The 23839-nt window shown below is 40.8% G+C and overlaps 1 protein-coding gene across 4 annotated transcripts in view; it reads right to left on the reverse strand.

Annotated features, from left to right (window-relative positions):
- AGBL1 (ATP/GTP binding protein like 1) overlaps window positions 1-23839 on the reverse strand; it is a 325974-nt gene that overhangs the window by 86444 nt on the left and 215691 nt on the right. For all 4 annotated transcript variants that reach the window (XM_025154074.3, XM_004943855.5, XM_425080.7 and 1 more), the window contains one exon: window positions 2800-2966. In XM_025154074.3, the coding sequence (XP_025009842.2) occupies window positions 2800-2966 (167 nt within the window). The remainder of the gene's footprint in view (window positions 1-2799; window positions 2967-23839) is intronic.

The raw sequence follows: 23839 nt of genomic DNA on the forward strand, positions 1-23839 counted from the left end.
TACTACAGAGACGGGCACTCAGAAATGCACAGTTAGAAAATTAGATAGACGTATTTAACATAAGCACTGTGCAATGAATCTCACTGATCATAACTGTAGTGGTCAGTGCAATCTCAGCCTGTTTTCTGCAAAACAAAACCCTACCAACTAAATAAAGATTGTATTTTCATCAAGGTCAAGTGATAGTCATCATTTTCTTCTGACACTGTTAATCCTGCTCTGATAGGAAGCATCCATATGTGTATCTTTCTCTAGAAGCGTCAACGAGACAGTCTTCTGCAATACGCTTTGCCAAAAACAAATATTAGCTGCAGTCAGAGCCACTGGTTCCTACTTAAACACCCACTATTCATTACACAGTACAGAATTCTGGAAAAGGGATTGCCTGCAAAGTGTTTAAACCACCTCTGCTCACAGTGTAAAGCAAACAAGAAAGACATCCCACAGAGTAACCATTAAGTTCGCTCCTGTGTTGCACCTGCAGGCCCCAAGTTTAACTCTGCTTTGGCAAAGGTACAAAAATAATTTGGGTATTTCCATCCTCACAAGAAAGCATAGGAAGTACTCAAGGATGCTGTGCATTTTTATGATAACTACAGAAGACAACAGTGCTGGGTCTAAGCTATAAACACCTCCTACTCCTTCAACCCTCAAACATGGCTCTAGTCTTGGAAAAAGTAGACTATAATTTCCATTGACGTAGTGACACACCATCAGTAAGCAGAAAGACTCTGGTGAGCTCCTTGTGCTACCTAAAAGGAGAAAGATTGGACTTCATCTTTACAGAGTAATACTAAACTGAGTGGTAGCCCACACCACAACCTCCAGAGAAATATTCTGATGGATAATCATTCTTTTATTTCAAAGTCTACGAGTTATTTTATTTCAAAGTCTGAGCTGGGGGAGAGGCCTGGATACAGCTGCTCTCCTGCCCATAGCAGTGTGCTCTCCGCATTCTGCATTCTTCCTTTGGTTCCTCTAGGCCTCCTATTCCCACTAAAATCAACTTATGCAATTCTCTTGGCGAGACTCAAAGAAACCCAGAAGCAAAATATTAATTTTCTGAATCAGAATCAATACACAGCACAATCATTTTCAATGAATTATTTATCATAAAATAGAATATGCTTATAAAAACCCTTAGTCCTCGTGTCTCCCTTTCTTTACCTCCTGCAAACATCTCCTGCAATATGGCACATCTCTAGGCAGGAGCAAACAATACAATGTTTATTTATACTACAAATGCCAACTAATTGCACCTAACCCATCAGAACTCCATCAATCTGCAATTCTACCCAGTGGATTGAAAATAAACATGTAACCATCACACTGCCTTTCACCAGTGGCATTCCATCCCCAGATGACATGGAGTTACTAACGCTGGGGAATCTTGAAGGGACAGAGTGCTTTGCTTTCAACCACCACAAACACATTTGGAATGGTATGGGAGCTTTACAAGATAAAGGATTTTTCTTTAATTGCTAACTTCTTTAAAAGTATTTGTCATTAGAGATCGTCTTACTACTATATTGGTAAAGGTCCATTACCCTCACAACATCAGGAAAAATGAAATGAATGCTCACTAACATGAAACCAAGCAAAGAAAAAGGTAATGGAAAACCACACAAATGAGGGAAGGTGCTTATGGAGTTGGTATGACCAGATGGCTTATTTTCAGTGTTTAGGACAAGTCAAAGTTCAATATTTTCCTTTCCAGAAGTAATTTTCATGCAAAAGTTCTTCTAGCTCTAATTCAGAACTGAAAATATGATTTATATCTCAAATCCATCCACCTGGCCAGGCTTCAGTAGTTCTCTCTAATGACACACCGACGATTTGTCGGATGGCTGTCCACAGTACTGAAACCATTTAGGCTACATGATAATTGCTTCATTTATGTGTTCATACGTACAAGTGAGCACAGCTATACCAAAGGAACGTCTCTATATTTTAGTTCTCTTTTTTCATTGTTCCCCATAAACATTAAAAAACACGAACAAGCTTGTAAGAATGGTTTCAGGCACGAGGAACAGGTGGTGCTAATGTCAGTTAAGTATTCCTGCAGGGGGAAGACTGGAAACTTGCTGTAAATTATGGGGGCATTTCTGCAACAGAAAAATTGGCTTTCCATTGATGAAGCTGGAAGCACTCTTTGACAACAAACCCACTGGGAGCTTCAAATCATATCATATCACTAAGTTTTTTTTTTCCTCCATTTGTCTTGGAAAAACATTATTCCAAGTGTAAGTGCTTGCACGTAGCACTAAGAAGAGGATGGTTTAGAAAGACCACATACATTTCTGCTTCATTACAGCTGAAGCATCCCATACTCTGACATTTATCCAGGCCAAATTCCCCATGTATTTATACTGAGGCAACCTCACTTACATACATCCCATTGAACATAGGAAGCTAAGAAATGAATTTTGCAATTTGGAAAAAACACCTCCTATATGACTGTTTGGATAATGATTTCATCACATGCACCAAAAGTCACAAACCTATGCTTCATGTGTCTGTAGGATTCAATGCTGTGAGGAAAAGAGGAACGACAGTGTGAATCCTTGCAGAATCAGGTATACAGTTTCTAAATCATACCAACAAAGTCCCTTCAGTGCTATTGCACTTGGAAAACATCTTCCCTGTAGGAGACTGTCTCCACAGAGGAGATCTGAGGTGGACAAAATACAACCTGAAACTTTGGTTTCCTGTTGATGAATTACTCTGAGACAGTACTATCCATATGCTCAAGTAATATTTTGAGAGGAAAATGAAATTTGCAAGGAAATTGTCACTGACCTTTGCGCCCGGTCTGTTATCGTAATCTCTTCATCCAGATCTAGGAGCAGCGCTGCCTGAGCCATCACCTTCTTGCTGCAGGGCAAGGATTTGAGGTGCAGAATGAGCAGAGCAAGGCAAAACTTGCTTCCCATCTCCTCCAGCTCTTGAGTTCCCAGCTGCAGGCCCTGGTGGAAAAAAGTACGAAGTTTCATTGCTGAGTGTACAAATTGCAGGTGTTGGGAGATTGTTTTTCAGGAGGACAAGTCTTAGTTTTCTTCCTCCCAACTGAATGAGGTGCTTGTTTGCTTTCGATAACACGTGGTAACTTTCCCTACAGTCATTCATGAATTCAATGACAGCATTTGTTCTACAGGATCTATTCTAAAATAGCTTCTATTTTACAACTGGAGAAACAGAGGCAAGTAGTGTAACTGCTTTGGTTACATTTACTGAAGTTGTCATTGTAAAAATTAGACTCATATCCCAGGAGGATCTGACTAAATAGTTTTACAAATCATTAGGTCTCATTTTTTCTCTCTGTAGAAGTGTCATCTCCCTAAGCAATGGGAAACAAATAGGTTTTATGACTGTAAATACTGGGCAGTGGCAGAGATTAAAGAAAAAACAGTGAAGAGGGGAAGAAGGGAAGATCTTTAACAAGTTATGAATTGTTTTTTTAAGAAAATCAATTACAAAGTAATTGCAAAATAACAAACAACTCTGAGGAATTTCTTGGTCTATTAAAAGCTTATGTCTCTAGCAGAGACATGCAGGCAAACAAACGCACAAACAGGATTGGGATTACCAACATCACCTTTCCAAGGGGACTCCTCCAAGCTGTGAATCCTCACTTGGAAGAGACCTGACTGTGAATAGTCTGTGCATGCTTTTTCACTAAGTAAAAAAATAAAGATCCAACAAAGAAGTAACACATCAAGGGCCTACATAGGAGTAATCCGGCGTAATTACTGGTAGTTTCTCACAAGCAGTGAGATGGCAAGAGACCAAAAAAACCCCAAAAAACACAAAAGAGTCACTGAAAAAAAATAACCCTAAGAAACTGCAAAATCCCTCATTTTGGCACTTAGTGATCACATCATGTTACTCCTTAATAGTATCACACCAGGGGTTGAATCAATTGCTGAGCAATTGCTGCCTTTGTCAGTATCAGCCTTGTGTGCTTTTGAAGCACAAACCATCTCTGCAGCCAACCTTCTGACAAGAACTCCAATCCCATTTCCAAGACCGTTTCCTTAGCAACTGCCATAAGTCCATGTTCACAGCCCTGGCACCAGCCACGAGCACAGTGTGTGCTCCATGCCAGCATGGCCTGCACTTGACCCTCCACTCAGTGTTTGTTAGTGGACATCTTACGGGTAACAGAGCCCATATATATATATTTCAGTAACCCATAACAGGGGGCTGAACTCTGATCTCATATTTCTTAGTAGTTTGCTTTGCTTTTTTAATTTTTGTATGTTCCCTGTGTAACTTTGCATTTGTAACTTCTCTAGGATCTTCTGCAGAGCAGAGAGAAAGTGGGAGCCAACAGCATGCAGGTGGATGGAAGAAAGAGGTTTCTCAGGTGACCATCTACAGCTCCCTTGTAATGCTTTTTTTTGGTTCATGTTTGTTAAAGGCCACAAAGTACCTTACAGGGTGAAAGCCTCCGCTTCAACTCCAGCAGGTCCAGCACATACAAATAAAATCTAATATTAAAGAAGTCCTATCTGAAAACAAACACATTTTCCTATAGTAACCACATTGAAATTCTACTTCTTTTCTGCAACTCTATGAGTAAATATGGATAGGTAATTATAATGATGAACAGGAACAAATAATGCATTATTTTGAGCTCAAACATATACCAAGTGGTAGGACAGCTAGATAAGCAGAGGACGTGCCTAGAAGAGCACACAAACAATATGAGAAAACAGAGCCTCACTACCAGGCAGGGCCAAAGGACTCTGGAGAACTGACTTCTGCTCTCAGAAAGTCTCTTAAATATCTTTAAAGCAGTCAGCAAATCTCTAACACCATTTCTTCTCCCATCCTAATCACCTATACTGCAAGCTTTGCTAAGTAAGAGCCAGGTACAATGAACTACACTAATTATTAATAATGGTAAGAAAACAGATGAGGAGGCTTAGAGGAACCAGTGGTCATTAATACAAAACAGTGAGGGCCTAGCAGCTCTACACAGATTCCTAACTTTCATTATTTTACTTTAGAGGATATTTTAGTGTGGCAGAGTTACAATCGGCAGGTGGAAATGGTGACATTTTTGAACAACAAAAAAAGTCACTTTCACAGCAAAAAAGTTATTCCCTCAGGGGTAAAAAATACAAAGATCATCTTGGGGCTTTCCCTGAGGTGCATCTCAAGGTCCTGCTTCCAAGATCTAGGCAGCACACTAAATACCTATCAATCCAGGAGATGCGAATAGTGCCAGTGCTAAAACTCGGCCTGTGGGCTTATGATTCCCTAGGGTTTTATTCAGGATATGAAGAGGCCTTAAGAAACTATGAACAGAGAAATAATAATAATAAAACTATAATACATCTGAGAAGCCTCAGACAGTAACTGCTCATGCTCTGAAGTTAGCTGCTGTATGATGGACCCATATTGCTTTGAGAACAGACAGCTCGGGAATAACAGCTGGAAACCTCAGCTAGAACATTACAAGTTAACAAATTTAATTCACTTCAAACACAGGCAGACTTTTATTTTCTAACGCAGACAATGCTCTCCCTCTTCTTCCTCAGCTCTCAGCAGAGGTTGGGGCTGGAGCTGCATAGGTGACTACCATTAAAGTGAAGATGTCGACAGAACTGATGTATCAAACTAATGGTATTGATGACATCCGCCAGCAGTGCCAAGATCTGGTGCTCTGGTTAGGATCCAGCCCCTCTTGCATTGCTTGAAAGGGATTTCCCTCATAGCTCTGCAATACACATAGCTGTAAAAATGATCAGATCGTGCTCACAACTTTGAGTTGTGGAAAAATTCTACAAGAGATAAAGAAAGAGAAGTAGTGAACTTCGGTTTTGGTTAAGAAGCTGGTAGGAAACACAGCTCCACAGCAGTGAAGCTGTGTTGCTTCTACTCATAGTGACAATACATAACCCGTTTGCCACCACTGTGCAGGAGGAAGCTGTTCTACCTGTCAGCAGGTCCCCTGCAATGTCCTGAATTCTCAGCGACCCTATCTTTCTCCACCACAATGCATTATGGCTCCGTCCTCCTGTGGAGGCATCTGCATAAGAAGTGGAGCACAGTGCAGTCATCCAAGCCAGCAAAACCTAAGCAAAGTCTGAATCAGAAAACTGCACCAGAAAGCTGCAGACAAGATCATCAGTCTTAATTAGTTTAGGCTTAGAGATATGCTAACAAAGCTATTCTACTTTGATGATCAGCTCATATCTTTGCATAGTTTCTGCTCTTCATAACATGAAAGTACCAGTCTGGATCAGCATTGGCTTGATCCATCACGCTCCACTGTGCGATACAAATATGCCTGTTGGTCCCCTGGGCCCCCTCATGCAAGTCTTTTAAAGGCATAATGTTAAAGGATAACAGGTTAATTGTTTCCTGGCTATTATAAAGAATAATGGAGCTAGACATTTTTTGCTAATCTCTTCTCTTTTTTTCATACCACAGCAGACAGTATGGCAAGAGACATCACCTAGTAACACTCTAATATTTACATATATCTTAATATAGGATTCTGTGGGAAGAAACATTCCAGAGGAACCCAAACATGGCTAATCAGATGAATTAAATGGACACAGTCTATTAGCCCTTGGTCTAGTTAGACCAATACTTTTCTTCTCTACCAAAACTGTTTTTATCATAACAGCCAGGACAGTGAGGCGTTCACCTGCATCTCCTAATTGACACCGTGTCACAGTAATAGGAAACATGGAAGGAGGAAAAAAGAAAAGCTATTCTGTGATATATCGTTTGGCCAAGATACTGGCAATAAAAATTCTCCTAATGGAAGTTGATGAAATCGTACCGGAAAAACAGTTCATTCACATTCAGCACAGATGCATCAACTATATATTCACAACTAAATGCTTCCAATGTCTCTCAATTTGCCCAAAAATGCATCACAGGCTAAAAGACAATGTAATGGGAAAACTCCATTATTCATTACTCATATGCTTTAAACAACCTCACAGCCAAAAGCAGTAGTTTCATAACGCAGATATTGTTGAAGAAGGTGGAAGGACTCCAGAAGTTAAATGAGAAATTTCTCTCTCCACCAGGGTAACCAGAGCTGCAGTTAAACTGTAGTTGGAAGATATTAATAAACACAAGTAGACAACAGATTTCAGAGCCATCATTTTTCTCTTGCATTCAGAGAAAAGGGATCTTTGGCATGCAGTATGGTCACTTTTGGGCACTGTTCAATCCTTGAGGCAATATTTTTCCCCTGCAAACTTACTTCCAGTCAGTACATATACACACACACACATGCAGAGTATTCTCTGCATCTCAATAGCTTCACACATGCACAATGGTTATGCCCTAAGGCTGGGTATAAATAAATTGACAGTCTGGTTTCCCACTAATTCCATCAGTGAGCTCTCCATCGGAATACTAATAGAAACTATTTCGAGGCTATACAGGATAAACCACACAGCTGAATTAAACATTTGGTGCCTGGTGCCTACAGCCGAAATTTTAGCCTGGGCCAGCCCCAAAAGATACTGTCCTTTAAACCCCTGTGAAAGAAAACATGCTGATACACACTGGGGAACCAGCTATTGAGATGAGGACAGTAGGGAACAAGCCAGTTTTTCTCATGCCCTGGAGATCCCTAAGCAGTAGGTATGGCATGCAGAACAGACGAAGTTTCGGGGATGGAAATTTGGGCCAAAAGATTTCAAAGGGATTAAGCAAGCAGAAAAGGCTGAAGATGAAGAAAAAAAAATTGGGTAGCAGGAATTTCTAGAAAGATGAGAGGGGTTGGAGTTAAAGACAGAAGATAAAAGGACTGGAGAGATAAAAGGATGAGAAAGAGGAAGGGGTGGTTGAGGTCAGTGGATGCCTATACAGAAGAATGGTAACAAGAGGGAAAACTAATGGAAACCTCAATCCCTATCTCAGCCTTGGAGAGATGTGCCTCACTATGAACATCTGTCCTCACTATGCTCAGCACTTTGGCCACTGGGTGAGGGAACAAAGCCCAGCTTGCCTCCAACCCTCTCTGAAAATTTGCTGAATTTGGGTGGAGTTCCGATTCAGCTGAGACTGAGCAAACGTCTTTGTTTCGGTACCCAAGAATAGATTATTGATTTGTCATTCAAATGGACTCACTCTCTGGCTAAAGATGGTAACAAGGCAAGATTGTTCAAGGGACAGAGGGAAGCAGATCAGAAAGGAGAAAGAGGCCTGCAAGGCCTGCTTATAAGAGAACTGGGGATTTAGCAAACAGTAAAACTGGTGGCCAAGTTCTACTTACTTAGCATAGAAATCCATCCAAGGTGAGCACAAGAATGGGACGAAATTCCCATCACCCTCCCTCAGAGACTGCACACTCACACTGAGCAGTAGTGGTTGGGTAGGGAATGCTTCCATGCTTGTTGTATGCTGGTACACCTCTTCTGCACTGCTGCATGAGACTGAAGGTAGTACAGGGTACCAGAAGGTCCACTTTTGCCAGATCACTTCTTGGGTATCACTGGGACCAATGTATGCGGGGTATGGGGGGCACAACTGTGAGATGTGGCTCTATCAGGAATAAAAGATGTACAAAAATAGAAAACCAAGATATTCTCCCCTATGTAGACAAACCATATAGGAAAACATTATTCCTTGCAGAGCTCTTGTTTTCCAATAAAATTGAGTAGCACACATTGGTTTTCTGTCTCATCCATTACCATGTGACATGCTAGGGAGCTATCTTTAGACTCTGGATGGACCCAGACCCAGCATTAACAGATTATCCCTCACTGCAGAGGCTGAGCAATCTTTCACCACTTCCCGCAGCGTCTTCTGAACCATAACCAAAGAGGCTGAGTGAATGATATGCGAAGGCAGAACAGAGCACTTCACAGAAGCCTGCACTGTTTTGCAAAGAGTGGGTCAGCAGTCTCTGAAGTTCTGGTCTAAGGACTGCAGACTCTTCTAGGGATAAGTCTGCCTGCGTGATCCAGTTCAAATGGTTATCTGTACATCACGCATGTCTCGCATTACTGACCAGCTGTAATGCACATGGAGGGAGGAGGAGAAAGACATGGAAGTGAAGGTCCAGAGGGAAGAGAACAAAAGTAGTAGGAATCATCAATATGTTTTTGTTGTTGTTGCTGTCATTGTTTGTTTGTTAATTAGGAATAAAAACCCAGAAAATAAATAAAAAAATAAGTGCTAATTCCTGAAAGAAAACAAAGACTGCTCCAGATAATTAACTCTCCTACGTGGCAGACAAGGAATAGAAATGGGGAAACTGTTCAAGGTCATACAGTGGTTCTGGGGCAACGTGAGAAAAGGAAGCTACTTTAAATTGGTGACAACCAAGTGCTTTGTTCAAGAAAATCCCTTTCTTTAATGCAGGTCCTAGTACTGGCAACAGGTTAGCTGGTGTTACCCCATCTGACTGTGCCTTGAACATTCATCTGTAGTCTACCCACGACTTTCTCTCACGCATATACCTTCTGCTATGTGAACTCTGTGGAACCTGGAACAAGTCACAGACAGGTTATAGCCTGAGGTGCCTGAAGATTAAATGTGAGGTGGAGCTCTAAGTACATCTGAGAGTCTGTGTCAAATGAATTAGCTCATAAAAGCAGTCTGGGAAAGCAAGAAGTTGAATTTTTGCAAGTCCTAAATTGGCAGTTTAATCCCTGGATCACTTTTCCTCCCTTTCCACTTCCACTTCTCTGCTTGTATGAATAACTTCAGCATACAGAAAAGCAAGCAGACTCCAGGCCCACCCAAGCATTTTCAGCTATGAGTTTAACCCCATTTGGCCATATTTCACCGTGGGAGTAAAATAATTTCCTAATCCTGGCTGGTGATCACTACATGCTTGGGAACAACAGGATTTATGATGTTTATTCTGGCTAACGTAAATACAGATGCTATTCAGAAAGTGTCTAACCTGTTTTGAACATTCTTAATACAGTATTTGTCTCCATAATGTCATTCACTATCAGGTTCTCCTGGTTAATTATGTGTTATATAAAGAAGCAATTGTATCTTTTCTTGAAAGGCCCTCCATATTTTTTTTTATATTACACAACACCTTGCTATTTTTCTGTGTGGATTTAAAGTAGAGTAAGCATTTACAGTAACAATACTGGGAAATTCCAAAGCAGATTTTATTTTGAAATTCACTATGCTATAATCTGCAATGTAGGAAGCTTTGAAGCCTTTCCCTCTCACTCTGATAAAATTTATGCTATTCCCAGAGGTGATGAAAATATGTATTGACCAAGACGATACAGCAAGGCTAGTATGCTTTTCTTCCCCATCCAAAATAAGACCCCAGGAAGGATCACGGTGTCACTTTTGCACCAATATAATGGTTAAGGCACTAGAGTGCATTTAGCAAGAAGCCAGCACAGCATGACCCAGACATCACAGCATGCTCCAGCCTGATAGCTGTCTGCCCCACAGAATCTCTGGTGCTCTGCTCCCATGCTAGCACATTACAGACACAAGCAGACCAGCAAAGCTGCATGTTGGCCTGGCAGCAATGTTATATGGAGTGGAATTTAATGGGGTGGCGAGTTTGCTTCCTGCTATGCTGCCACCAAATATCTGCATCACTGTGAAGCCTCTCCCCAGCACAGTGCTGAATGTTACTGCTGAGCTATCTGCACTCTTTCCCTTTCTCTCTCTCAATAGCATAAGTATCACTAATACTCTCCCATATCGAAGCTGCCTTCCAGGCCACTAAACACCTTCATGTGCTTTCTCTTTTCATTTTTTCTCTTTCATTATTTCTTTTCTCTTACAAATAAAATAACCCATAACAGACACAGTAGTCCAAAGGAGGTACTACCATTCACGTCTATGGGGATATTATAGCATCTTCCAAGTCTACATTTTTTCACACAAGCGAGCCTCTTACTCGCTTTCTTCTTTATTGCTGCTGCTGCACATAGCACAGATATCTTTATTGAGCTGTCTTTCTAATCGCTACTTATGTTTTCCTGAATAGTTAGAGCTAATTCAGAGCCCAGCCATGTGTTTGAATGCTTTAAACTATTCCTTCAAACATGCTTTACCCCGCCACCGTCTGCATTTTATCTTCCATTCCCGTAACCACAATCTTGCTGTCCTCCTTCCTACTGTATAATTCATATCAGCTGCAAACAGTAAATCTTAGTATTTTACTGTTCTCCTCATTTTTCAGCCATTAAAGAAATATAGTCCAACTTTGAGTGGTAGCTGGAGTCACCTTACTATCCATTTCTTCCCACCCCAATGATGCTTAATATATCTCACCTATTTTTCCAGACTTTTAAGTAGATTTTCATTATACAAATGACCCTTTTGTGCCTTACTCCAAAACTCCAACATCTTTTTTTTCTTTTTTTTTTTCTTCAGGAAACTCTCTTCTTATTAAGTTCTGACTTATCTGGGATGTCCATCAATGCCGCTCACTTAAATACGAGTCTTGACAAATGAGAAACTTTATATACCACTTCTCCTTCACTCTTCCACTCCATACATTTCTCAGACAAAAAAGCAAACAACCCACCATGTCATCAAGGCAATTAACTCAGTCACTGTGCTTCCCTGTCCTTGTGTTTCTCCAGTGCTTGTGGTTCTTTTTTTGGTGGTTCTCAGCCTCTGGAGTAAATTTTAAAACATAAGGAATCATCATTAGCACATTGTTAAGCATGTTTTAGATGTCTGCTATCTACTCTACTGGCCATTATTAATGATTTCAGCAGTTCAAATCTTCTGTTCCTTTGTTCCCTTACAACTCTTACAGGAATAAAACCCGAGCTTCACCTGATTCTGTGTGTTGCAGCCTTGGCTGAATATAAAATAACACCAACAGATAACGTGCAGGCATTGTCTTCCTGCATAAAATAGCGAGCGCGGTCCCATAGCATTCTGCTCTGCTCCTGTTCTGGCTGCCTACCAGCTCTGCCAATGTGCTCGTGGCCCCAGGACAGCATAAATAGCTCCAGAATGCATCCAAATCTCAGCCTCCACAATTCCTTATTATTCCAGTCCTGAGGGTCCACTGTTTCCTTCCAGAGCCTTTTGATTATGCCTTGGAGCATGCTTCTTTTTTCCAGATCTAAGTCTGTTCTATACAAAAACCCTCATTTCCTCTGCCTACTGCTTCCATTGGCACCAGAGCAAAACTTCTACCCAAGGGCAGTCAGTCCCCTTGCCCGAGCCACACCACACGCCAGCTCCTGCAGTTAAATTACCATGCATATATCACAGATCAGCCCAAGACCTTCCCTTTGTTGGTCTCTTTAAAAATTTACTTTAAACATGGCTTCACAAAGAGATCCATGAGTGAGAGGTAAGGGCACAGAGCCATCTACAGCTCTGAGCCTTCTTCTCTCATTTCTTAAATTTTACATACACTGTATGGCCATCACTGTACACTGAGACTTTTCCCCTAAATTATGAAGGATTCCTCATGTCAATTTTCTATCTTTTTTAATTTCACAGGTTCTCTCTGGTCATCTTCAGCTAACTGTCAAAGCTGGTCTCCCCACCTAGCACTCCCTCCATTTTCAGGATCAGTGACAGTAAGCAACTATGATTCCAGAATTTATTGCATTAGCACTTCTGAAACAACAAAGGAACCGTTGATTTCCCAAGCGAAAGATACACAGGAAAGCACAAAAAGCATACATGCCCAGTTCAGATCAGATGGGGGAAAGAGACACTGTTTGGTGAGGAATCCAGCCTGGATGCTGCTCCCTTTGAAGCTGAAGGAGGGGAGTACAAATAAGGGGCTTGTAGGCTGTTCTTTAATGGGTGTCAGCATAATTATTCTGATACAGGACACTTCTTTCTGCTTGTTACGCTTAGTAGAAGAATGAGCAACAACAGTGAAAGTCTGACCATTTCATTTTTCTCTTTTTCTTTTGAGCACTCTGTCCTAGCCACCCAGAATAAGCTGGTAACACTGAGTGACATTCAGGCTGCAGAATCCTCTTTGCTGCCTGCTTTGATTTAATATAATTTCATGTAGCAAATGTATAATACAATAAAGCCATAGAAGGAGATAAAGAATATGTGAGAAAGTTACCTCAAAAGAAAGATTTTAGCAAAAGGCCTAAGGAGCAAGACTGACCTTTATACTGGGAGGCTGGGTTAGGAGGGACATCCTGTGAAGGGTCTTGGGAATACAGACCACACAATCAGATGCCAGACATCAAGATAAGTTCCTCCAGGTGAAATGGTTGCCATCAACTGCTAACCAGGATTTGTAGGTCTGCAGAGTCCAAAGGCTCTTTTTATTGCCACCCCAGGTGTCCACTAGTACAAGTAATCTGATGGCTGACGGGTATTTTTACCACCCTTTTGGCAGGGAGTATGATTATTATTTAGAAGTAAAAACCAACAAACAAAAACAACAGAGATCAAAACTGAAGATTCTGTGTTATTACAGGAGATACGAACCCATGGTGCTTGCCTACAAGGAATCAATCAGCAGCATGAGCTTATACATTTGGACTTATTTACCAAGGATGAGCATCAATTAGACACAAACTTTTGCAAACCACCTATAAGCCTTTTCCACTCTATAATCCCACCAGCAAAGGCTTACTTTAACATCTCCACTTACTGTGCTTTTGGAAAGAAAGAGAAAAAGAATTCAGGTGTTTGAAGGCTGTAAGGAACAGAGTGAAGAAAGGGAAACAAGATCAGAGAGACAGAAGTAGGGTGAGGGGGAGGCAACTATCTCTATCAAGTGGGATAACTGATGTGACTCACACAAAAGCAGCTTATGTTTCCTCTTGTTCCGCAACGAATATTTCCACTTTGGCTTTTTCAGAGGAGACCAGCCAGAAGCAAATGCACAGCAGCTGAGTAATGCCTCAACCTCTAGAGCATGAGGTAACAAAAAGACATGTAGGCCTCAGAAGAATAAACTACGTGTCTCTGAGTCTTTGGAGACCTACTGACCATTCACAGTGTGACGCAGGCAAACCTGTATTAACAGAGAAGATGCTGACTCCATATTATAGGCTTTCAAGACTTCTCATCTTGCAGCTGTACTACCTGAGAAAATTTGCATAAGAACAAGCTGCCTCTTTCTTAGAAGTCTTTTTCAACCTGCTTTTACGATTTCTACTAAAAACGATAATCCTCTGTTTGTGACGCTGCAATCATTTCTACTACAATCAAGTGTTCTGTCCAGAAAGAGGATTACTGTCTCAGTTTGAGGAATTATATGGACTTCAGAAAGAACAAAGTAGCCAGTTTACAAGCAAACGACCTTGGTAATAAAGAACAAAAGAAAACGACAGTGCATATGATCAGATCTACCACTTCCAAGAGACATCTGATGCTCTTCAGGCTCATAAAACCTGATATTTCCTACATATGTTCATACAATGGAGCTGGAAATATTGGCAACGTTTACCTTCACGGCGCCAACCCAACGTACACTCAGATTTCTCCTTAGACAAACTACCAATGTTTTAAATGTAAACACGGGAGACACACATACAATAAACCTAGTACAGTACACAATGCCACGCATTTAGCACCGCGTCTTGCGAGGAGGAGCATCGCCTCACGTGGTGCTGAATGTCAAACAACTGTTCTAAAATCACTGCCTCTGGCAGTGGCTCTGAAATCCCAAGAACAAACAGTTAAAAAAAAAAATAAAAGCAAAAGCCTTTTTCTTTCCCCCCCCCCAGAAGATAATTTAGCATGACTTTTCACAGAACAATTTGCACGGGATTACCCACAATACACTGCATTATGGTAATACTCTACGAACTCTCATGCATATTAGACTGGCAGTGTTAAAAATCTGTCAAAGGAAAAATAAATGATACAGAAAAATGATGATGTAAGACAGGACAGTAAACATTCTGCACTTGTGTAATCTGCCAAACTTCACTCCAAAATTGGCCTGGGAAAGAGAATGAGAGTATTGCGCACTCGGAACAGCTTTAGGGAACATTCCCAACTCAAGCAGAAAACAATACCTGACTGAAACACGGCTGTAATCACAGAGGAGTGGAAAATACAACAAATCCGAATGAAGAGCTGAATAGGAAACAAGGAGTGATTTTCTTCATTTCTTTGATTTCCCACTGGGTAGTAACCTGGGGGGAATCTTCCCTCTTGTTCATCCAAAGAAGGTTCGGTTCACTACCCTTCACCACACACGTTCACTCAGTCTGCCTTCTGTTCCTCTCCAAGCCCCACCGTATCTTCTTCTGATGCTGCTGGTGATCTTTAACAGACTCTGGACAGTCTCTGTGTTCAAAAGTGGCTGTCCCAAAACAATGAGCCCCAGAGCTATATCAGTCATAGAATTCAAACTACTAGCATCTCCTTCCCTCAGCTATGGTTGGCTGCTCAGCCCTTCAATGGGCTTCACCCAGGGAACAGGGACTCTAAGACTTTCTTGCATTGACCTTGTACTTTCCTACACAAAAAAAGCTGCAGGAAAATAGTATCAATTTAACTGTGTTCAGTCAGTTCCATACATCATATTCCTAGTAATTCAAGTAATCATTTATCACTCCTCAAATCCCTAAGAATCATGGAATTATAGAATGGCTTAGGTTGGAAGGAACCTTAAAGATCACCGAGCTCCAACCCCCTGACATGGGCTGGTTGCCCCCACCACTCAGACTGCCCAGAGGCCCATCCAACCTACCCCTGAGCACCTCCAGAAATAGGGCATACACAGCTTCTCCACAGTTCTTTATCCACCAAGCAGCACAGTCTTCAAATCCATATATCTCCATTCTAGAGACAGGGATATGGTACAGGACCACGTCAGAGGCCTTGCACAAGTCCAGGTATGTGACATCAGTTGCAGTTCCTTCATCTACCAATGTTGTCTCTCCACTGTAGAAAGCCACCAGTGAAGAGTCATCTAACTGGGCAGGGGCATTTTTCTGGCAAAGCCCTCTCACTAGCAGGGGTGATAGACACTAAAGGGGGGAATGAGGCATAAGTTTGGTCAAGATGAGGATCATAGAGAAGTAGTATTTTCCACATGGGTTTCTTCATTAGTTCTCTCACCACTAAGTTGCAGAAAATGGAAGAAAAAAAAAAACAACCAACAAATAAGCAAGGGATGAGGCCAAATTATATTTGCTGAAGAGGAGTTATAGAGATTAGTGTAGTAATTAATCAAGACAACCATGTCAGCAAGGGTCTGACCTTTATTCCTGCCCTAGTAACAGCTTTGTCCCTGATGACTTCTGGCTTGCATGCTAAAGCGATTTAGATACATCCCTCAATTAATCGCAGAATATCCTCTGGGAGAAAGGAGAGCAGTACTGCAAGCTGCAAACAGGGATGCTGAATCAGAGGAGGAGTGACCTAGTGAAGGGCACCTAGTGAAGGACATCAGCAGAGCTGGGGAGATAACCCACAATTCTCTTTACCTCTTATACTTCACCCATCACTGCTGAAAGCAATGTTGTTTGAAGCTATTAATGTGAGATTCTGCCATATTTAAAAAAATAGACAAAGATTAAAAAAAAAAATAAGAGTGTCTTAACTTGTATCTTTTTCTGTAAAGAAGCAACAGCACCACATCGAACTCACTCAGGCAAGATGACAGGCAGCTGCAGAGATCAGGGCAGCAGTTAAACTTCAGTTACTTCCCTCTTCTCTCTTTTCTTGTGAGATAAAGTTCTCTCAGGCAGATGTGCTGCCTATCCCACACTTGTAGAGAGTGTGGAGTCCCTTGCTCAGTGTTTTGGGTCACTTGCAGCTTCTGGAGTACCAACAAGCCTCTGAGCACTACTCTCTGACAAAGAACCTCAAAGCTCTGCAGATGCAGTTGGGCATCTGAACATACGGGAGTACCTTCTATCCTGCACAGCAGGGACAGATGTGGATTCTGAGCTCTCTCAGAAAGGCAACATACAACTACAGACCTTCAGTAAATAGGAGAACTAAAAAGCTACAAATACAGGAGAGTGGAGATGCTCAAGATTGGCAGGAGACAGAAACAACATCAGAAGATGTCTGCTTCTATTAGAATAGCTATTATCACAGCAACTGAATACCTGGATCTGTTTTTGTCTCCTAAGAAAAGCAACAAACATATTTGCCCATCAAGTTTGTCCATTATGGCAGTTAGAAGCAGAGACTGTCAGAGCTTTATGCCTGTGAACCCTGTCAGGATTTTAGCTAGTCAGAGTAAACAGAAGCCTTAGATTAATGGCTTCAGTTACGAAACTCAAATGAACAGCTAACACACGTGTTGAGTGCACCCAGCTGGTTGTGAGATTTTCAGCTACTTGGCTGAATGAACCCCCGATCTCCTGCCCAACACAGACAGGGTCTTGTATAAAGTCTGGAATAGATTTTCTAGGGTTTATTTTTAGCAGCTGTTCCACAGTTGTGATATGGAACAGAGACAACCCAGACATGATACTCTGATGGTGAAAGGAATCATTCTTTCAGAGCTCTGAGAGCAGTAACAGGCCATAGAGGTCTTCAGCCAGCCCTACCTGGAGCCTTCACCCATACCCTCTGCCTATCCTAAGAGCCGCACATCAGCTCAGCACGTTTACAGCAGAGCCCTGGTCTCCAGCTGCAGTTGCAATGCTTGAATGCTTTTACCTGACCACACACCCTGTGAGTCTAGACTCTGACTCACAGAACTGACTTTCCAGCTTCACCTTGTCACTATTGACCTACCAAGAGGTTTCTGAGCTGTCTGATCCCATTGACATCACCAGACCTTATCCTGACTTACTAACCTGTGTTTTTGCTTTGATGTTGGACCTGCTTCACTACCATGGACTTGCCTAATGACTTGGGCTCATAGCTGAACCCAAGTACTCTTCAGAAGCCTGGTCTGCTTACCTTGGTTGGAGGCAGTGAGACTTGGCCTTGGCTGCAGAGACCATCTGGTATTATCTCAATTTCTCCTATTGCTAGCCCTGACCTTAATTCTTTTCTCAGAAGAGGCACACATACTATCTTTCTCCCGTACACCTCAATACAGAGGTTACAACATCCCAAACCACAGCTAGATTAAGACCAACCTCACTGCACTACCTCACATTCACTTGGCTGACACCTTCCTGTCCAGAGATAACTAACACATATCACCTCTCAGCCAACAGATTTGAATTTAGTCAAAAGAGCTTTTCAGAATAAATAAATCTTTAAACTTCAAGTGTCAAGTTCATTTTTGTTCAGGCCAACAGAGCTATCTCACGCTACAATCCAGCTACAAAAATAGATCCCCTTTCCTTAGCTATTGTTGGCAAACATGGGTTCTAGTGAGAGAAGTTATTTCTGGACTTTTACTGGCAAGCCTTTTTTTTTCAGAGACTAAAAGGAGGAGCTGGTGCTGGTGGAAAAATTGTTAGACATGACTTTCAAGAAATGGCACTTTCTGCCAAGCTCTTATGTGCATTTCTCTGGGGGGGAAAAAGGCTTTATTAGCTTTTCTTTCCAGAGGTCGCATCTATGAGGGTAAGTGAAAGAAAAAGGCACATACAGAAAGTCCTTGGTCTCAGATTGACAATCAGCTGCACAGTCAGTGCCACAAAAGCCCTTTTGCACTCGTGCCTCTTCTTTCACAGAGGAAAATCCTCATTTTCTTAGAACAAAATAATGGCTGAATGTGAATGCAGTGGAGTTTCCAGCAAATTTTGGTACACTGTGTTATCTCCTACTTGGAAACCCTGTTGTGCGCTTCTCATCAGGCACGTACACAGATCTGTGCATACACACACATTTACATGATCACAGATGCACAGGGACACATTTTCCCTCAGACTCTAGTACTGTAACATACAACACCCATCCATGAATTTGCAATTAAAGTTACACGTTCATCAGACACACTGGTGCATACTTGAACACCTGAATGTCTGAGAGAACATGCATTAGACTGTTTTCCACACCCACATGTACCCACATTTATGTTTATATTGTAGTCTGCCACGGTCTCTAGTTTGCACCCACAAATACTACCTGCACAAACCCATCCCAGCAGTACAAACACTCATTTAATGTGTAAATCAAGAAGTATAGGCAGACAGCAAAGTGGGTACATTCCTATCTGTTTCTCTCATAAATTGTGCACGTGGTCTTCAGGCATTTGTCAACACCATGCTAATTATCATCACCAGTTAGCATTACAAATAGTAGAACGTAAGAACACAGATCTCAGGCACATAAAAATTAAGCTCCTTTACATAGAACAAAGCCAAGCAGTACAATTACCTATACTCCTAATGAAAATCTAAAATGATTGTCAAATGACTTGGGAAAAATATACCTATTCTCTTCCATTCCTTTTTCTGTATGTGAATTTAGTACACTAATTATCAGCACACGATAGATCACGCATGCTGTAGTCATGTATAGCCGTAAACCTCAGCTGTGCCTTTTGTGACTCAGTGACATCAACTCTGTCCATTCTATATTCTCTGTTAGTATACTTTTGGACTGGACAATGCACCAGGCCCCAACCTCAGCTGGTCCAGCTCCACCACTTCTGAACTTTACCCCTAGAATTCCCCTAAATTCCAAAGACCCTAATGCTTGGTGTCAGTCTGAAGCAAAGCAGTAGAACAATAATGGTTCGGTAACTGGGAACAGTAAAAGATGGCTGTGATTGAAAAGCACTTCCCTGTTTGTTCTGTCCAGCTCTCAGGCCTCCCTTCTGCATCCAAAACCCGCTGAGGATTTTGTATAATCACTAAAGACAAGGTTTTAGCTCTGTCCCTACAGATTCTTTTAGCAGGTCTGTAAGAGCAGTAGGTACATCCGTTCATAGAGGCAAATCATTCATTGATAGGAAAACAGTAAGCCTGCAGAGGCAGATTAGAGTTGCACATGGAAGCACCCTCTCTATGCACTCTGCTGCTGGTCTTCCCTCCAAACAGGATGCAAATCCTACACAGCTCTATAGACTGAGTTGTCCCTATACAACAAGTAGCTGTGCTGTGGCACACAAAAGTGCCAACGTGCCATGCAAGAATTAAAGGTTTTATGAGTTTTTTCTCCACTTCCACCACCTCCCCCTTCCAGTTAATGTCAAGCATATACACATAAATGAGATGTATTTGGGGCTTGTGCCAAGACTCTGTGACACAGACACAGAAATAATATGGGTAAAACATGATTTGTTTTGCGAGTGCTCTGGTTGTCTTAAAGGGAAGGTCTTCAGTGACTGATTTGGCCTTTTTGGAAGCTTCTTACTGTTTGAATTCTAGATGAGGAGTTATGAGACTTAATATTCAGTTCAGTTTATCACAGCTGTACACCCTCACGTGAAATCAGTGGAACTGACTGAGAAGAGTAGGGTACTTGATGAAGCACCTTGGAGATTGAAATATGTGTTATTAAATGTACATTAAATGTACATTAAATGTACAGAAAAAGAAAGTGGCAGAGGAAATATCTTCACAAGGGCTGGTCCCTCCATTGTTTTCACACAAAATTAGCATTTCAAATCAAATAAACTACTTAATTCAATTCTCAGTTCTCTCACAAGCTAACATCACTTTATATTTATCTCCAAGTCAGAACAAGTCTGTGCACTCGCAGCCTGCTGGCCATTAGCTTTTAAAGAAACACTTCCTACTGAGATGCTAACCTCCCTTCTGATCACGTAGCAAAAACATATACATATTTAAAATTGTATTTTGTAAAAGAAGTTATCGCTACCAGGAATGAGCTACTGCAAAATGGACAGTGTTGCAGGGCTTTTTCTTCCTTCTGTACGTAGCTGTACTTCTCTCTCAAACTCATTTGCAATGTCTTCTTCGAACTCACTGAAAATCACCTTTCTCATTGTGTTCCTGCATGAACCTCTGATTCAATTTTCTTGTGAAGTTCACTCGCTATTTCCAGCACCACCAAAGGAAACCTTCTGCAATAGCCAAGAAGAGGTGGGACACAGTAAGAGATTTCGTTAGGAACATTTGGGGAAAAACTGCTAATTTTTTAACCTAAGGCAGACTTCTTTGTGAAGTACACCGGGTTTGAGGTGGCTTTTCTCAGAAAGAACTCCTCGGGTTTTAGGTTACATTTCTGATCAGACCGCATAAGAAGGATAGCTTTTTATTTTCCAGTCATTGCATTAAATTCTTTTTTACTGTTCCTAGTAGTGACTGCCATGAATTTTCAGCTATATTCTTAGCTTCCCACATCTAATTCCTACATTACTTTGGCTGATATCCATTTTTCCCTTTTTATTTTGCTCAGAGAGAATAAACCTTTGCATTTATCCCTCAGAATATCTTCGATCAGTCATGATTAGGTAAATGACCTCTACCACTGTTTACTCATATCATTCAGAAACTCTAGTGAACAGTTAGTACTAACTAAAAAGAGACAGACTAAAATAAGTGAAATCCACCTCATTACAACCCATCCATTAGATAGACTCTTCATCAGTGTTATGACTCACTGTCCCCTATGCTCTGATTATCACCTTCTCTTTACTATTAAACCAAGATGGGTTCTAACTAAATCTGTCCGCAATTCTTAATTAGAGAATTAAGCTTTTTTTCAATATGTAACAAAATCTATTTTAAAAACATTGATATTTATTTATAATATCTCTGTAATTTTTTTTTTCTTCCTCTTGTGGTCTGCTTTATTTATAATACTTCCTCAGCTCTGGAATATTATCCCTTATTAAGGGAAAAACATACATGAACACATGTTAATAGAAATGCTGTCCTCTGCCCATATTAAACGTAATTGGGTCATGATCACCGGTGTCTAGGTAACCACCAACTCCCACATTGAAGATTAATTCACTCTTCCCTATTATAATGTGGTCCAAAATAGAGCTAGATTGGATACAACATCTTTTGTGCTAGAAAATAATCATCTGTAACATTCCGAATCTGTAATAGTATTTACTGCTGCCTACATGAAATCTCAGGTATATAACACCCAAAGAGAAGTCCAGAACTACACATTTACTTTTTCTGTGGTGAACATACCTACTTATAAGGTAACTTATCTCATTTTACAGTTTGATGCTGTGGGACAAGCAGTCTCCTTAGCTAGACTTTGTCAGCACACCTACAAAGATGTAATCTTGAATTATCAGTAAATGAAGACAGACTGCCATTCTGTCTCCCCCCAGTTGCATACACTTATTATCCTTGCCCTCTCAAACAAGATAGATTTGTATCTGCAGGTTCTCAAATTCCAGAACTGTACTTTTCCTATCAGGTTACAGTATAACCAATTACACTAAATTTCATCAACAAGACCTTTCAGTTGATCTTGTTCACTACTCAAATAGTTAAGACTAGTGTGTAGACTTTTGAGGAATGTATTTCCTCTGCAGCTTTTCCTGTATTTGATCAATTTCTTTAAGAAAAGCTATTTAAATTTGAACTGCACTTGTTTTAATAGAGCTCTTTTTTGCTGCTTCAGCATTATTTTTCACTTTGTGGAAGATCAGATCTCTTCCTTGGAAGTACAGGAGTCCCTCAGCCATACATCCTCTATGACTACTGAAAAGTAGTTCACAGTTTCTCCAACAAAAAGTGTTCTGCTGCACATCATTTACACAATCATTACCCTTCCATCTTCTCTTCCTTCTCTCAACTTCAGCTCTAAAAAGTTGTCAGATAATATCAACAATAAATCTTTCCTTCTCGCCAAGAACCTTAAGCGTCCTATGACACACAACTCCACTCGTTTCCACACGCATCATCTAAACTCATCTTCGTATCTTATTTGTTTGCTTTAAGAAGAAAGTGCACTGCCACATCACACTTACGCTTGTTTACTCCTCCGTCCACTTTTCCTAAGTGGAACTCACTTATGATAATTACTTGGTTGAAAATATTTTAACGATGCCTTGTGTCACTTCAGCAGCTATTAAGTAAAGATTAATCCTCTATACTCCAGAAGCTGTCTGTCTGGAGCGTCTGAGAGAAAAATACTACAAAACATCAGCACTGAATGTCTCCAAATTCTCCTTCCCCAAAGCTATGAGTAACCAACAACTTCTTTGACTTCTACTGTCTTCAGCTTGTTCATGTCTGATCTGTCCCCACTTATAGTATGTACGCAAATCTTTTATGAATTGTCCCTAATGTCTGCATTTCCACAGATTGTGTGCTGTGCTGAAATTTCTCCTTTCTGATCATGCATCTTCTTCACTTGTAGATAGCTACCATCTGGCATCACATACATCAAAAATTTCTTCCTTGGACAAAAATTAGAATACAGCACATCCAAGACAGATCATGGCAGTTTTCTCTTTGTCATTCATATGCAGTATACAACAGAGACTCTTACCTAAAGATAAGCCATGAAGCTCCAGAAATATCATGTCTAGACATATCGCCTTCTCTGCCTCATAGATCATCCAGCACAAGCAACCCCTTCATCTGTAAGTTTATCACATTCAGAAGCACATATTTCTGCTCTGTTATTCAGAATTAAAGTGTTTGCAATTCAGTTTGGTTTAATTTACTTTGGAAATGAGTTAAGCCAAATTTAATTAAGGCCACCTTAATTCTGCTTCAGAGTGTTGACACGTGGCTTAATGTGGTTTAGCACAGGACTTTCCACTTGCTCCTTTAGCTAATTCAGAGGTACTTACCTACACGTTCCCATACAAACTATTATAGAATTCAGGCTGTTTTAATTAATTATCAAAAAAGATTGAAAGGTGACTTGGTTGCATTGTAAGTATTTTTAGGAGAAGAAATTGCGAGTTACTAAAGATCTCTTTAAACCAGCAGAGAAAAAACTAGAGTACATCTGAAAATAGCAGGCAGACGAATTCAAATTCATACAAGGAAATAATATTTAGCACTTTTTGATCCCTGGAACATAGTATCAGGGGACCAGATGGATTTCCAATCATGCGATGCTCTCAAATCCAGTCCGAATTCTTTCTTCTACAAAAATCTTC

This window comes from Gallus gallus, chromosome 10, assembly GCF_016699485.2.
Source record: "Gallus gallus isolate bGalGal1 chromosome 10, bGalGal1.mat.broiler.GRCg7b, whole genome shotgun sequence".
Classification (NCBI taxonomy): domain Eukaryota; kingdom Metazoa; phylum Chordata; class Aves; order Galliformes; family Phasianidae; genus Gallus; species Gallus gallus.